This window comes from Dreissena polymorpha, chromosome 2 (genome assembly GCF_020536995.1).
Source record: "Dreissena polymorpha isolate Duluth1 chromosome 2, UMN_Dpol_1.0, whole genome shotgun sequence".
Classification (NCBI taxonomy): domain Eukaryota; kingdom Metazoa; phylum Mollusca; class Bivalvia; order Myida; family Dreissenidae; genus Dreissena; species Dreissena polymorpha.
Genome location: NC_068356.1, coordinates 140,144,446 through 140,160,662, shown reverse-complemented (window position 1 = coordinate 140,160,662; position 16,217 = coordinate 140,144,446). Strand labels below are relative to the sequence as shown.

Below are 16,217 nucleotides of genomic sequence, written 5' to 3'. Positions count from 1 at the left end.
AATAAAATCTTAAATTTGTCGGAACTAAGTCTAGGTAAATCTCATATTCAACACTTTTATTATAACAGTCGTTATTAATTTTGACAAACAGCTCAGTTACGTAATTCCTCTATAATTATAAATATCTGTTTTGGAACCTTTCTTTATGAAGGGGGATACTATTACCTTCCGTCCATTGATCCGGAAAATAACCGGAATTAAGTATATTCTTTAGTATATTGTTAAACAAATCGCAAAAATGAGACGATAGAATGTCAACCGATTCTATAAAATATTCATTTAACAGGTTGCCACTTCCATAAGCTTTAAATCGTTGAAGTGATTTTACAGCAGTTGTTATTTCATGCACCGTTATCGGTTCGTCTAATTTAACACATGCATTAGTGCATAAAAGCAAATAGGTGGTCTTCAAACCCGTTCAAACAATGTCCTTGAATTAATGAACACATCGTGAGTCTCAGTCACGCTGATTTTAGTATAAATACGACGCCAAACGTGTGGAAAATCGTTTCATGATCTTTTTATCGGAGACAACACGTTCACCATGTCAAACCAAAGCCGAGTTGTAAGTTAAAGCTTGTTATTATTTTGTAAGATAATTTTGTGAACATAATGTTTAATTTATGATTTTGTTTAGAATTAACACAGGTTATATATGTAAAGGTAAACATTTTCGAAAAGTTTATTTTTACAAAGTCAATAAATTGTCAATTATCATTCAACAAACGTTGCATTTCATCAATCAAATATCAATTATTTATATATATATTTATATATATTTATATTTATATTTTTATTCATTTATTTATTTATATATTTTATTTATTTATTTATTTATTTATATTATATCATTTATATCGATTATTTATAGTATAACCAATCAATAAAATACTGCTTTTCAACGCATGCACACAAAATATTTAATGTATTTGTATTTGCATTGGAAGTCCGTTTGTATTTCTATTTTTGTTTTTGTCCTCAATTTCTTCTAAAAATATCCATAATATAAAACAGAATATATGACAATTTATAAAACCGCCATGCTTGAAAAAGTGTTCAACAAATAAAAGCGATACAGTTTACTACAATTGGAGATTGGTTTACACATATTAAACATCCGTTGTCGTTTTTTGTTCAATAAATTTTAAGATATAAATTCAAATTTTTAATAATCTCTTTTTGAATGTGTTGTTTTGTTCACGTTGATTATTGTTTCAATTTAAAAATATACTTGCAATTACTTTTTGAATTACACGCAACAATCTGTGCGGTAATGCAATATCAATTTTATTACAGACGTGGGTTGATTTGTTTTTGGGTCAATTCATAGCAATTTGGATTTCTGTAGTGATTGCATAAGACCATGAGTGAGTTATTAAGCAAAAAAGTAGTAACAATTGATCATTAAATGGAGTGATAAATATGCATAACATGAAAGTCTTTATTTTACTAAGATGTTCTCCGGATTGGAACTACTATTTGCGTTGTTAGTCTGTTACTGTACAGAGGTTTTTTTCCATCATAAAAGGTTTAACCATTAGTATATTTCTAGAAGAAAGACTTTTACTACCGACTTAACTACACAAATATTTGATAACACGCAGCTGTTATAATCAAAACCTAAAACAGTAGGAGTAGAAAGTACTCTTGAGTTTAAATACGCACACTGTTTTATCTATACATATCCTATTCCTCCTAAATATCATAAACGTCTACTATGTTTATTAAAACTGAGAGCACGTTTTTATTATTATACAAACCATATTGAAATAAAATGATAACGAATACAAATGCAGATTTAGCACAACCTGGACTAATTACAAAAGTTACTGTGTTTGAACATTGAACTATTGCATATTAGGAGTTGTATATTACACAAGCATATAATATGCATGCACTGTAAATTGCTCTTAGTTTGAAACATTACACAAGTAAAAACATTAATACCATCGATATTAAATGCGCTTCAGTTCGTGTGGACCATGCTGGTATCTTCTTTGTGTCATCCAATACAACCATTTCTTCTGTCTGGAGGCGCTGTTTGTTTCGGAATATGCAACTGCGTTGAAGAGATGTTGTGGAACCCCTACATATTCGAAACCGAAGTGAAACTGGTACGATGCGATGAGAGGAACCTCAGATCTATACCAACCTTTGCTATTCAGAATCTTCCTACTGGATTCTACCCCGGTGGAAAAAACTTTTCCGTTGACTTGCATCGCAATTATATACAAACTGTTCCTGATAAAGCGTTTGGAGACCTTCCAAAGCTGTCCAGCGTTGACGTATTTGGAATAAGTCTATATGATAATAGAATATCTTCCGTAAGCGATACGGCATTTCTTGGTCTTGAAAATACAAGAGTTGTTTTAGATCTCGGACAAAATATGTTGACGACAATCCCTCAAGCACTGCGTATTCTAAGAAATATCGAAGTGTTACAAATAGAAGACAATCAGATTATGACCTTAGATGTTTCCATGATTCAACACATCAGTCCCTTGTTAGAATTCAGTTTAAATTTGACTTTGTATAATAGCTGGCCAGTAGAACTCAATAATCTCCATGTAGAATACCTTTGGTTAAATGGTTACTCTGGAAATTCGTTTCAGAATTTCGATGTCCATGGCATCGGTCAACGTGGGTTTGAGTTAGAACTTATAGGGACGGACATTGTAGATCTAAGTGGGGTGATTTGTAACAACCAAATAAACTTATCTAAGCTTTGGGTTTATGAAAATTACAACGTAGATATTAGACCTTTTGAAAGGTGCAGCCAAGGAAATGTGATGCAAAATATTAAAGTTTTGCGGCTTAGTGACTTTGACATTTCAATGATCCCCAACTTCGTCCACACATTGTCCAACCTAGAAGCGCTCTCTCTCGAATTTAATAATATCACCGAAATAACTGCAAACGACTTTCGGGGACTCACAGAGCTAACATTTTTGGCTCTTAATAACAACCGAATCACAACAATACATTCACATGCATTCGACACCAACACAAAACTTCGCACGCTTAGCCTCTTGAAAAACATGTTGACGAATATTCCAAATAGTGTCGCTAATTTAAATCTTGAATATTTGGAAATGGATGCTATCGATTGCACATGCGCCAGTTTGCAAAATCTGAAACGAGTTAATGCAACATTTGCCTATGACGTTCCTTGCCTTGGCAACACGCGGTTTGTCAAAGACGCCCTCGCTGCCTGTCCCTAATAAAATTGTTCAGCTAAATCATTCTAGTCGTACTTGTTTAATTTTATCCATCGATATTGATATAACACTTGGAAATTCTTAACTACATTTTTTCAAATACAAACGCGGATAGTTGATGAGATTGTGAAGATTTTCTTTACGCATTTTTTAATTGTGTCTATGTTGTATTACCACTCTGCCTTGTCTCTATGTAAAACGTTAAACATAACGTATAAATAAATATAGTTTGTTTTGCTTTGTTTCATGCAAATATGATTGTTTATATTTTAAGTTATCATATTAATGTAATGGGTATGTGAATGTTGTGCATGCCAAAATGAATAATTGATTAGATATGTATTTTAATCGGGATATGTATAAATTGTACTTAAATGCGCGTAGCTGTCCAAAAGTGTAATGTGTTATGTTGATTCAATGTTTACTCTTATTGAACATGTGACGGTGTATGGAGTTTTATATTTCATAATGTGTACATTTTGTTTTTGTTTTTGTAATTTTTACTGTTGAGCGTTAGTGGATTTGCAGATGTACAATATTTAGATGTCATTTAAAAGCTGTCTTCCTATTTTTATTGTTACAGCGTATGTGCATAATATTTTAATACACTTTTTGATTGTTAAAATAGTTGTATACGATTGCCCACCACATGCCAAGTTGCTTAAGGTTGACAAGGTGACTTAACTGTTTTCCAACCGTTGGGCATAATATTTTTCACAAGAAATTTACCGAATAATAAATGTACTTCTTTCCGAATGTAGACCCTAACATATCAAGTACATAACCATTTAATTTTAGAATTCTACCATATATTTGAAAACCGCTGTGTGCATATGCTCATGAAATGCAGGTTCCGTTGATCAATTAGTCAAACAGCAAACTCACAGACACTCAAGTTTTCATGAGAATATTAATGCAAATACATTTTGAAATATCAGTTTACCGGTATTGAGCTTATAATGATAATGAATTTCCAAAGCCAATTTGAGCACAATATGTACACTCTTTGCTGATCATGAACAAACACTTAACAAAGCATTGCGACTTATTTAAATACATTCAACTAAACCAAAATGCCAAGAAGCAGATAACAATATGTTTGTGTATTGAAAATGTCTACAAACCGTGGGTTAAAGCCAACTCTAAAAGTAACAAAATCATCAAAAGTTCGCTTCATTTCGCATATTGTATAACGTTACAATTGTGTTATGATAATCTACAAAACTACGTTGCTTTAGCAGGCGTTTTTAAATGATTAAAAGCTATTTGTTGAGTTGAATGAAATAACGTAGGTTCTTTTAATGGTGGTCATAAACAACTAGTTAAATTATAATTTATTTGCTTATTCGACACTACTGCTACATTAAGCACGTTTAATAATGGTTATGTAAGCACATTGTATTCTCTCATTTACGAAATAATGGAAGACTGTCAAATGTATCATGTCGATGAGGATCGATGTCGATTGTGAAGGCTAATCAATATGTACTACCAGTACACAAATCAACTATGTTGCGGGATACAGCCTGTGGCTGTCAATTTATTACTTAAAGTGTTAAAATAACGTACATTTGATCCGATGACTGAATGCTGAACATAAGCACATGTGCCGTGTCATTATCAGTTTGATGTAAGTGTATAAATAAACATCTCAGTGTTAAATGGCTAATATTGATGAAACAAATACATTTTTTATTTAGTTATAACCGTTTCAATTGCATAGCGTATTATTCTTCATTAACTCTCAGAATGATACTTCAATTATACATGGTGATGTATAATTCTAAAGATGTATAATTTTACAAGGGAAAGGTAATTGCATTTTAAGAACACCTTCCCCTGAGTCCCGTGTTCCCATTAGTATTACCCCTTAGACCGACATGACGTTTGAAACAGCGGCGGCTGCTTAAATATCCACTATGTTTAGCTGTTAAAGTCACCTTATATTATAAAATGATAACATTAGTAATGCCGAAATTGAAAGACTGATCAGGACAAAAGGAGAATATATAAAAATGTTTAAATTGTTTTGAATGTGCAAGATGTCTAATACATAATTTCCAATTCGTTCAATAAAGAACAAAGACTATATTAGACATGTTCCAAAAATACCTTCGTTAAACCGGATCGGCGTCCTCTATCCCAAAGTAACCAGTTTTTTCTTGCAAAGCGCCTTCAGTGCATTTAAAAATAAATCCATTATCTTTTACGTAACGACGTAACGTCGTTGACACAATGTTCTTGGTGTGTCTTATGGGACTCTGCTGTGACCTTAACTTTTGAACTTCGTTTCCACGACCAAACAGCTTGTACGTTGCGTGCATACCGATGTTGTTTTTATGCAGAAAGTTTTATAATATATCCGCTCATTAAATTGTCAAGACGGTATTTGAATATGTATTAGTAAAAAGTTGTATATACAACACAGTAATGGTCAAGGTAGCAAAAAGCCAAGACTTCAAACATTACCTTTATCGGTTAGTTTTTGCAGACTTGCACTAATACTTAATCACTTAATACATTGACCATACCCTATGCTTATAAACATCAACATAAAATTTCAAATAAATCAACTATTAATTAGATTTAACTTAGTACTTCATCATAGTGTGTTGTTCTGTTGCGTAAGATGTCAAGAAGACGTCATTGCTCTATTTTTGACGAAACGTAGCGTATAATTTAATGTTAATGTACCAAGTAGCTGTTATTAGGCCAAGTTGGATGGAATGGCCCTTAAAATATGAAATATGTGTTACGAAAACGCATGGAAGTAAATGTAACATGGAAGAAAAACATTAGAGGTCATAAATTTCTGCCAATATATATGTAAACTACACAATCATAAACATAACTTAATGACTAATTATTACAAAACATGGTTTGTGTTTCAGTAAGACACATTTTGTATGCTGATTGAAAGACAAGGTACATGTAAATAAGTAAATGTATATAAAGATGAAACGAAATTTATAACGCATGTAGAGTTTGGTTCTTTTATAACACACAAGGGTTAAATCGTTTGTTTTGTCGAACTAATTATCCTAATTATGACATGCACATTTGAGCAAAGTTCGAATTTTGTAGTAACATATTTCAAAGACAACACACAGCTAACAATCGATTCAAGTATATGTTTAGGGATGTGACTTAATAACGTTGTATGTGAGTGGGAATGCAATTTTGACTATTCCGGCGCTTACTTCGTTTCCGAGAAAATAAACGACTTTAAGTTGTGAATACCGTTTCGCGTACTTAGTCAATTAATTTTTTAGCCATTAATAATAGTTTAATTTTCAAGTAGAACATACAGCAAGATTGTCTTTTGCGGGAAATTAACATTTATCATTTTTCATTTGATTTGATATTTAATGGTTTACATTAACCTCAGCTTAATATAACAATGAGCTGTCGGGCAGATTTGGAGTGTATATAAAACGAAGCTTTCAGCGCATGCTGCAAATTGCAGGCTGTGTTATCGGGGTATTAAACCACCCGTTACGACTCGAGTTATACTGTTCAAGAGGCCTAAGGTTAACGGAGTTACGCTCTATTGACAGGCAAAGGAATTACCATTAAACCATTTGGTGTGGAGTTAGCCTCTAGATAACCTGGCTGAAAGATATATAAATAAATAGTTTATTTATAGATAACGAAGGAAGAGGGATTAGGCCACGGTATCTCGATCTTTCGATTATTTATTAAAAATAATGAAAGAAAACGCCCTTTTAAGTCTTAAACTTAATAAAGAAGTGAAATACTGAATGAAAATTTACATTTTGTTCAAGGAATTTTAAACATTTTAATATTGAATACTGTGAAACCACGAAATTTCGTCCTTTTTAAAAAAATGACTGTTTCGTCAGCACTTAAATTCGTCCATTTCTGGTTTTGAAAAAAAAAGCGTCCGATTTGTTTGTAATGTTTGTAATACATTTAATACGCGGTTGCGAAAAAATCGTGCTGGGGAAAGAGGGGTGACACTTGGTAGTCACTTGCAGGAGGTGGGCCTTGTTTGGCATATGCCAATTAACAAGCCTGTTATTTCAGGTGATAGTAACTGTCCCTTATTATTTTATGTCATTGACACGTTCTTTGTTATGATTAGCGGATAAGTGGGACTGAATAACCGTTCACGAGTGTTTTAAACAACGAAGCCAATTGCCAATTAGTCTTTTTCCATAACAATCACGGACAACCAAACACACATCAATATGTTCTTTATTAATTTGAAATAAAAGCGCAGAATATATTTCAGTCAGGTGTTGATCACAAATCGTCATATTTTAATTCCGTTTAATAGTATTGTCTTTAATTTACATTTTTCAATGGAAACACCTGTCAGGAACCGGATGCCAAATGTTTGAACAGTTCCCACCGGAAGTGGTTGAAAAGCGCCGAAAGTTAGTGCCTAAAATGAAGGACGCCAAAAAAGAGGGAAAACGATCTTGGATCGTGTACGATACCCTGTACGTGGACGGTAAACCAGTGAAACAGTAGGAGCACGACGGGGATGAACTTTCTATCCTTTCGTGGAACATTCATGGCCTTACCAGAGACAAAAAGGAAAGTCCTGACATTGTAAATATTTTAAAACAGTCTGATATTTGTTTTCTTTACGAATCATGGTGTGATTCTAACAGTAATATAAATCTAAACGGATACATTTCACATAATTTTTACCGTAAATTTCAGCATAGAAGAGCCCGTAGAAACAGTGGAGGAATTGTTTTATATTATAAAGAGCAATTAAAAGATGGAATACAAATAATTAAAAATCATTTTGATACAATCATTTGGCTTAAACTTGACCATTTATTTTTTAATACCCAGAACGATATTTATGTATGTGGAGCCTATATCTGGGGAGAAGATTCACCTATGTACAACAGTATTAATATCGATTTATTTGATATTCTAGAAAATGATTTGTTTCTGTATGATAGCTTAGGAAGTGTTTTTATTTGCGGCGATTTTAACAGTAGAGTCGGTCAGAAAAGTGATTTTATTATATTTGATAAAGTAAATGATTGTTGTGATTGTCCTGATTATGTTTTCGATAGCACACCTGCACGGGCCTCCAATGACAGGTCACATAATAACCACGGGATAAAATTGTTAGATCTTTGTAAAGGTACATGTTACCGAATTATTAACGGTCGTATAGGTAATACTGATCAATATACATTTTTGTCCAATAATGGTTGCTCAGTTATTGATTACTTGTTAACAAAAGAATGTAATTTTTCCCAGATAAAGTCATTTACAGTATGTCCATTCAATGAATGGAGTGATCACGCCCCATTGCATTTTTCACTGAACTGTAATAACATTCCCCGAGATGGTTTATACTATTCAGAGACTAGGTATAAATGGGATTCTACGTTTAGAGAGGAGTTTCGCTCACGACTTATTTCTCAATTGCCTTTGTTTAATACCATTGTTAATACCGCAGATTATTTAAGCAGGGATTCCGTGAACAATATGTTACTTTTATTTACAAACACTATTCGTGATATAGCTGACCCTTTGTTTTCGAAAGAGTGTATTTTTAAAGATCAGGTTGCTTTTGAAAATTATACTAGTAGTAATAAGGAGTGGTTTGACAGTGATTGTATAGATTCCCGTAATTTATATCTAGATGCACTTCGATGCTTCAACACTGATAAAACATTTAACAACAGAATAGTTTTATGTGAGAGAAAAAAAGAGTATAAAAATATTGTCAGAAAGAAAAAATGTTGCGATTATAAACGAAGAATGGATAAAATTACAGAATTAAGGAAAAGTAAACCAAGGCAATTTTGGAAACATTTTAAGTCAAACACCAATAGAGCTAATGATATACCGTTAACTGAATTCACAGATTATTTTTCGAGGATTAGCTCGGATAATGTTGGTGCATCGAATTTAGAAGCGGAAAGTTTTAATTTGTGTAATGATTTTAATCTTCCTAATAATGTATATCCTGAACTAGATGAACCGATAACGGTGCATGAAATAACAACTGCTGTAAAATCACTTAAGCGATTTAAAGCTTATGGGAGTGACAACCTTTTAAATGAATATTTAACAGAATCTACTGACATTCTGTCATCTTATTTATGTGATTTATTTAACAATATACTAAATTCCGGTTATTTCCCGGACCAGTGGACGGAAGGTATTATTATCCCCCTTCATAAAAAAGGTTCCAAATCCGATGTTAATAATTATAGAGAAATTACGTTAGTGAGCTGTTTGTCAAAATTATTCACTACTGTTATAAATAAACGCGTTGAAAATATCTGTACAAAACATAACATAATTTCGGACGCCCAATTCGGATTTCGAAAAGGACGATCTACTACTGACGCAATATTTATTTTATTTTCTTTGATAAATCATCATTTATTTGAAAACAAACGTTTGTATGTTATTTTTGTCGATATGATGAAATGCTTTGATACTATTTATAGAAATGCTTTATGGTTAAAAATGTTTAAATGTGGTATTCAAGGCAAAATATTAAGAATTGTGAGAGATATGTACCAAAAAGTTAAGTCATGTGTGAAATCATTATCTTCATTTTTGGATTACTTTAGCTATGCTGTTGGCTTTCGTTAAGGAGAAGTTATGTCGCCTTTGTTATTTTCTATCTTTGTAGAAGATCTTGAGTTGTTTTTGCAAAATAATATTGATTCAGGTTTGCAACTAGATGACATTGTTTTAATTTTATTACTTTTTGCAGACGACATGGCCATTGTGGGTAAATCACCAGAAGAAATTCAGAACCATTTAGATAATTTATATACTTATTGTAATACATGGGGACTGAAAGTTAATATTGATAAGACAAAGATAATGGTTTTTCGAAAAAGAGGCGGATTATTGCCAAATGAAAAGTGGACATACAATGGCCATGCTATAGAAACTGTAAATGATTTTAATTATTTAGGTGTTGTATTTAATTATACAGGTAGTTTTAATTTAAATCAAGAACATTTAATTGGTAAAGCTCTTAAAGCATTGAATACATTGTTTTGCAAATGTCAAGAATTTGATTTAAAGCCAAAAATTCTTTGTCAGTTATTTGATGCATTCGTAGGGTCTACTTTAGGTTATTCATCAGAAGTATGGGGTTTTACGAAATCTAAGGAATTGGAAAGGATACATCTGAAGTTCTGTAAAAGGCTTTTAAGAGTTAAAACTAATACATGTAATGCATGTGTTTATGGTGAGTTAGGAAGATATCCTCTTTTTATACATAGATACATGCGAATCGTACAATATTGGTTTAAAATAGCAGCCTCTGATAACATAATTATTAAAACTGTATACAATATTGGAGTTTCAGATTACGCCAAAGGCTGTCGAAATGGGATTTATAACATCAAGAAATTATTGGATGATTACGGATTAAGTTATGTCTTCAATAGTGTCCATGATATTGATTTTAATTATTTTAAACCCATTATAAAGTCCAGAATTATAGATTCATATAAACAAAATTGGCACCGTACACTAGAAGATAGTTCAATGTTAGACATCTATATAACATTTAAGTCAAATCTCGAATATGAGATTTACCTAGACTTAGTTCCGAAACATTTAAGGTTTTATTTATGCCGATTAAGATTATCTGTACACCCCCTTCGTATACAAACTGGTAGATATAATGGAAACACTATTGCTAGGCAAGAAAGATATTGTCTTTGTTGTAATACCACGGATATTGAGGACGAATTTCATTTTGTATGGATTTGTTCAACATTTGTTGATTTAAGAAAGAAATACATAAAAAAAATATTTCTATCAAAATCCATCTGTTATTAAGTATGTACAATTGCTACAATCAACTAATTGGTCTGATTTAATAAAACTATGTTTGTTTGTTAAGGAATCATTGAGTATTAGATTGAATTTGTTAAATCGTATAACATAGTTTTCTTATTGTTCATCCTCTGTACTTCTGTATATATTTGTTTTGTAAATATTCATTTTTGTTGACACTTGTTTTCTGCGCATATACATGTTGACATATATCAATTCTAACCACCTGTGATGTTGACGATGTACATTGTGCAAGTCAAATAAAATGTCTGTCTGTCTGTCTGTCTGTCTGTCTTTAATCCGGATTCGCAGCGTGTTGGCTGTATAATCTGCAACACCCCTGAAAAACACAATACACACAATGGGTAATAAAGTTGTTAACAATTAGCGCTAATCAACACTATTATACCTAAACGAAGTCGACGCATTCAATACAGCCTTATTGCATTCGCGATTGACAGGAAATGTCAGTTGTCAGTACACTGAATAATGTACACCCCTTTTTGTCAAACCGGATTTAACTTGAGTGTGAATAGTCGACTTTTTCATGTTCTTTGTATCAATACCATCCGGGTATCTGTACTATAAGTATACCAGTCTACAAACAAGGTGCGCTCTTCCGCATATGGGTATTCGGACGTTCAAAAAATTGACCTACGGTTTAGCGTTCATGCCGTCGAACGCATTTAGCAATATAACTCGTTTTTTTTTCACTATTTTTTTACTTGCAAAAAATACTAGTGGCTTATAACTTACCTTGCAATCTTTTTTTCTCACATTTTGGGAGTGTGCGAGTGTTAATTTCGAGCCCTGTGTATATGTGTGGATTACGCTGGATTTAAATGCCTCATGCCTACGGTAATTCAGTCTTATTTGTTTCAAATATGGGACATGATTGTTCGTTAGGATATTGAATTCGCCCATCGGTCGAAGGACGAAAAAAGACGAAAATTAATGTCTGACGAATAATAATGGTTTCACAGTATTATACATACTAAAGTGAATCTTGTTACCGCGTGGTTTATTTGTCATACCTCTTAAATGTATTATAGATTCATAATTTTGAAAACACTATGGATATGTTGATAAATATATTATATTAAGCATGCAATAGCAAAAAAAATAACACACAAGAAATGTTAACGGAATAGGGTTTTATTTAATTATTTATTTATCTATCTTTTAATCTATTTATTCATTCATCCTTCTATCCGTCCGTCCGTTTGTTCGTTCGTTTGTGGGTTCGTGCGTTTGTTAATTGTTTGTTGTTTGGTTCGTTCGTTTGTTCTTGTGTTCGTTGTTTGCTTCGTTCGTTTGTTTGTTCGTTTGTTAGATCGTTCTGTTTTTTTGGTTGGTTCTTTGGCGGGAATTCTTTCGTTAGTTCCTTTGTTCATTCGTTCGTTCAATTATTTATTTATTCATTTATGTATTTATGTTTTATGCTTTTATGTTTTTATTTATTGAATAATTCATTTATTCATCTGTTCATCCGTCCGTTTGTTGGTTCGTGTGTGCGTTCGTTCGTTTGTTCATTGGTTTGTTCGTTTGTTCATGAGTTCACTCGTTCGTTCGTTCTTCCTTCCATCCAGCCAGCCAGCCAGCCAGCCATCCATCCATCCATCCATTCATCCATCCAGCCATTTATTCATTCATTCATTCATCCATTCACTCATTCATTCATTCATTTATTTATTCATTTATTCATTTATTTATGTATTTTGTATTGAACTTTTAACCTTTTTTATTTATTAAAGGTATTTAATGTCTATTTAAATATATTAGTGTAAAAAAACCTTCAAAATAAAATATACATATAAAAATGTTCTAAATTGAAATACTGTAAATAACTAAAAATAAATATATCATAGAAAAGCGGTTAAACCATCCTGTTCATTCAGTAAGATGCTTGATAAATATTCAATTGATACGATTATTTGCCATAATGTATGTCTATATGAATGTGTGTAGATTCAAAACTTGTTCGTATGTAAAAGTCTTCAGTAAAATTTCATCGGTGAAGTACCATGGGCGGCTGGGTGGTTTTCAAGGTATAATACAAGTTTTAACTCTCAAAGACGAGAAAACCTTTTAAGGCACTTATGATATAACTTTCTATTATTACCATTACCGCTAGAAAACAATTATAAACATTATTTACCGAATTTAAAAATCACGGTACCCGGTGTTACAAAACTTTTATCGAACATAAACACTTCAAAAGCTGTTGAACCAGATAACAGCTAAAATGCTATTTAAAAAAACAATTCAAAACAACTTGCACCCGCCTTAACATCGATATTTCAAAAATCTGTTTCAACTAGAGAGCTTCCTAGTGACTTGGTAAATGCTAATATATCGCCCATCTATAAGAAGGGAAATGTACATGCAGCAGAGAACTACCGGCCTGTGTCATTGACCTCAGTAACCTGTAAAATGTTGGAACATATTATTTGCAAACATTTATTGAATCATTTGGAAGAAAGCAAGACCTTAACAAATTTAACCCTTGGATTTAGATCAGGATATTCGTGTGAGACCCAGCTTGTTGTTACACTCGAAGACTTGCTAAAAAACAATGATGAAGGATACCAAACTGATGTTATGATCCTAGACTTCACGAAAGCGTTCGACACAGTCGCTCATGAAGAACTCTTAACAAAACAAGATAGCTTTGGTATCAAAAGACCCATTAACACTTGGATCAGGAACTTTTTAACAACCAGATATATGCAGGTACTTGTCGATGGAGAATGCTCAAAGAAAGTGACAGTAGACTGGGGTACCTCAAGGTATTGTTATGGGACCATTATTATTCCTCTGCCATATCAAGGACATGCCGAAATCAGTACACTCCCAGATCAGACTATTTGCAGGCGAGTTCTTACTTTATCGCAAAATTAGAAACAAAAATGACAACCAAAGCCTACATCATAACATCATAATGAATTAGAAAAATGGACAGAAAAGATGACATGCGTTTTAATTCAAAAAATTTTTTTACCTTCTCAGTGTTAATAATAAATCCATGCAATTGTATTCACTTTGTGGCAAATTTCTGAAACAGGTAGAAGAAAACCCCAACATTGGATTAACGGTACATGAAACTTTGAAACGGTCTTCACATATAATAAAAGATGCACAGTAAGCAAACTCAACCATGACATTTTTTAGATGAAACCTAAGAAATTGTTCTAAAGATTGTAGAAAACTTGGTTACATCTCCCTGGTTAGATCATTGACAGACTATGGCGCTATCATCTGGGACCCCTACCTTCAAAATGACATAGAAAAGATCGAACTCGTGCAAAGACAAGCAGCACGCTTCGTAACAAACAATTATCATGATAGAAGTGAAGGCTGTGTAACAAGGATGCTAAAGGACCTTTAACTCCCACCACTCCAAGATCGCAGAAGATCCAGCCGGCTGATCTTCCTATACAAAGTGATCGAGGGTATGGTGCCAGCTATACCACCGGAAGAATATATCCAACCAGCAAAAAACAAGAGGCAAGTGAAAGTTAAACCGACAAAGACTTTAAAACAGCAAACATTATAGATCGCTACAGCATAAAAAAGAGGCTTGAAAGTGAAATCCGTCAATACTGAGCAGAACAAAAATTCATTTTTTATAAAGACTGCGGTGCATTGAACCACCTTGGTTACAATATCGCATGTGCACAGACAATTGAGGGCTTTAAGACAGCCTTCCCACAGTGCTACTAGCACTCCACATCCGGTGTTTACGCCGTAACTGGCCCTGCACAGGCCTGCACTGTACAGAAGCAGTCGCAGAAGCAGAAGATTGGTCTTTGATTTGTTCATACTTGTATAATTATTATTTAATATTCTGACTTTTTATGAACCACACAACCATGCAGCAAATGGCATGTGTCCATCAGAATTAAAGTTGAATGTTCGGATTGTCCATCCGAATTTCAGTTTTGGACTTTCTAACAAAAATTTTGATATTGTTTTCAGAACTGTGCACATTGATTAAAGATATTTGAAATCATGTTTGGTCGATAATTATTCGAGTTTTCTCAATTAGTTTGGTAGTGTAAACGTTTATGACAGGTATTATTTATAGGACGAAAATGTTTGATCATGTTGATGGAATAAACTTCTGCTCCGTAAATGTAAAACGTAGCTGTTTATTTATAGATCACCAGCGATGTATCACTTAGTTCTGTTCCGTCTCATTCGCCCAAGAGGCCTCCCGCAGAGAGGACGAGGAAAGGCCAGATTGGTTGGGCGAGGAGGGGGTCGCAGCCAGCCTGCGGCCCGAGGCCGAGGTAGAGGTTGCAGAGGAAGAGCTTGTTTTGTAATCTGTTTAAAATATGATCGTGTAACTGTTTTTCATAACACTAAGATATCTTTTACAGTGGCACACTTTTTTATTATTCCAGTCTGCATTCTGTTTAACATACTTGTAATAACTGTTTTGCAGGATGAGATCAATGCAATGTCAAGGGACGAGATGGTGGCTCTTTTGGTGCAGACAGTAAGGATCAACCCAGGTCTGATGTTCAACGTCATGAGGCCTTCTGTTGCACCGGAATGCGGATTCCATCTACCAGGAGACCAGCAATCTCCGCATTTGGGTAGCTGCGTCCAATGCAGGGATATGCCAACTCCCGTTGAGCGTGTTTGCTGTGGAAAAAGAGTGTGTATCACTCACATCCCGGTAGTTGAAATAATGAAATATAAAGTTTTAATTCAAACTGACTGTCTCCATAAGCAGGAGCTGTGCTACTACATGATGAACCAGTACTAAATAATATAAAACAAAAAATCTGCTGAATATTTTTTTCCATTTTTATGCATATTTGTTTATTACTAGTATGTTGAAAATTAGTTCCGTTTTTATTGTTTTTGTGAGATTGTTAGTGTCTTAGTAAACAAATTAATATTAAACCACATTGTTTCTTGCTTTATGTTTCACATCTATTTTTAACAAATGTTTCCTGTATATATTTACAGAAATTCAATCTTGGTATTGGATGAGCGTGTCCTGGCTCTAGGACGGTTACTGCGTAGAGACAGTCTTTTGTTCCCAGATGAACAACAATGAGAAGAAGAAGATGACTACAAAGCGGCCAATAGGTTTCATGCCTACACGAATTATACCCTTTGGGGGCTATAGGCGCTGGAGTAAGGCTTCCTCCCCCGGCCTGTGCTGTGTGGAAGATA

At 33.4% G+C, this 16,217-nt stretch overlaps 1 protein-coding gene across 1 annotated transcript; it reads left to right on the top strand.

The window, feature by feature from the left end:
• Positions 1-423: 423 nt before the first annotated feature.
• On the top strand, positions 424-5,993 carry LOC127870452 (leucine-rich repeat-containing G-protein coupled receptor 4-like). The gene is made up of 2 exons (XM_052413040.1): positions 424-565; positions 1,971-5,993. Exons 1-2 carry the CDS (start codon positions 545-547, stop codon positions 3,219-3,221), a joined length of 1,272 nt encoding a protein of 423 aa, XP_052269000.1. The 5' UTR covers positions 424-544; the 3' UTR covers positions 3,222-5,993.
• Positions 5,994-16,217: the final 10,224 nt, after the last annotated feature.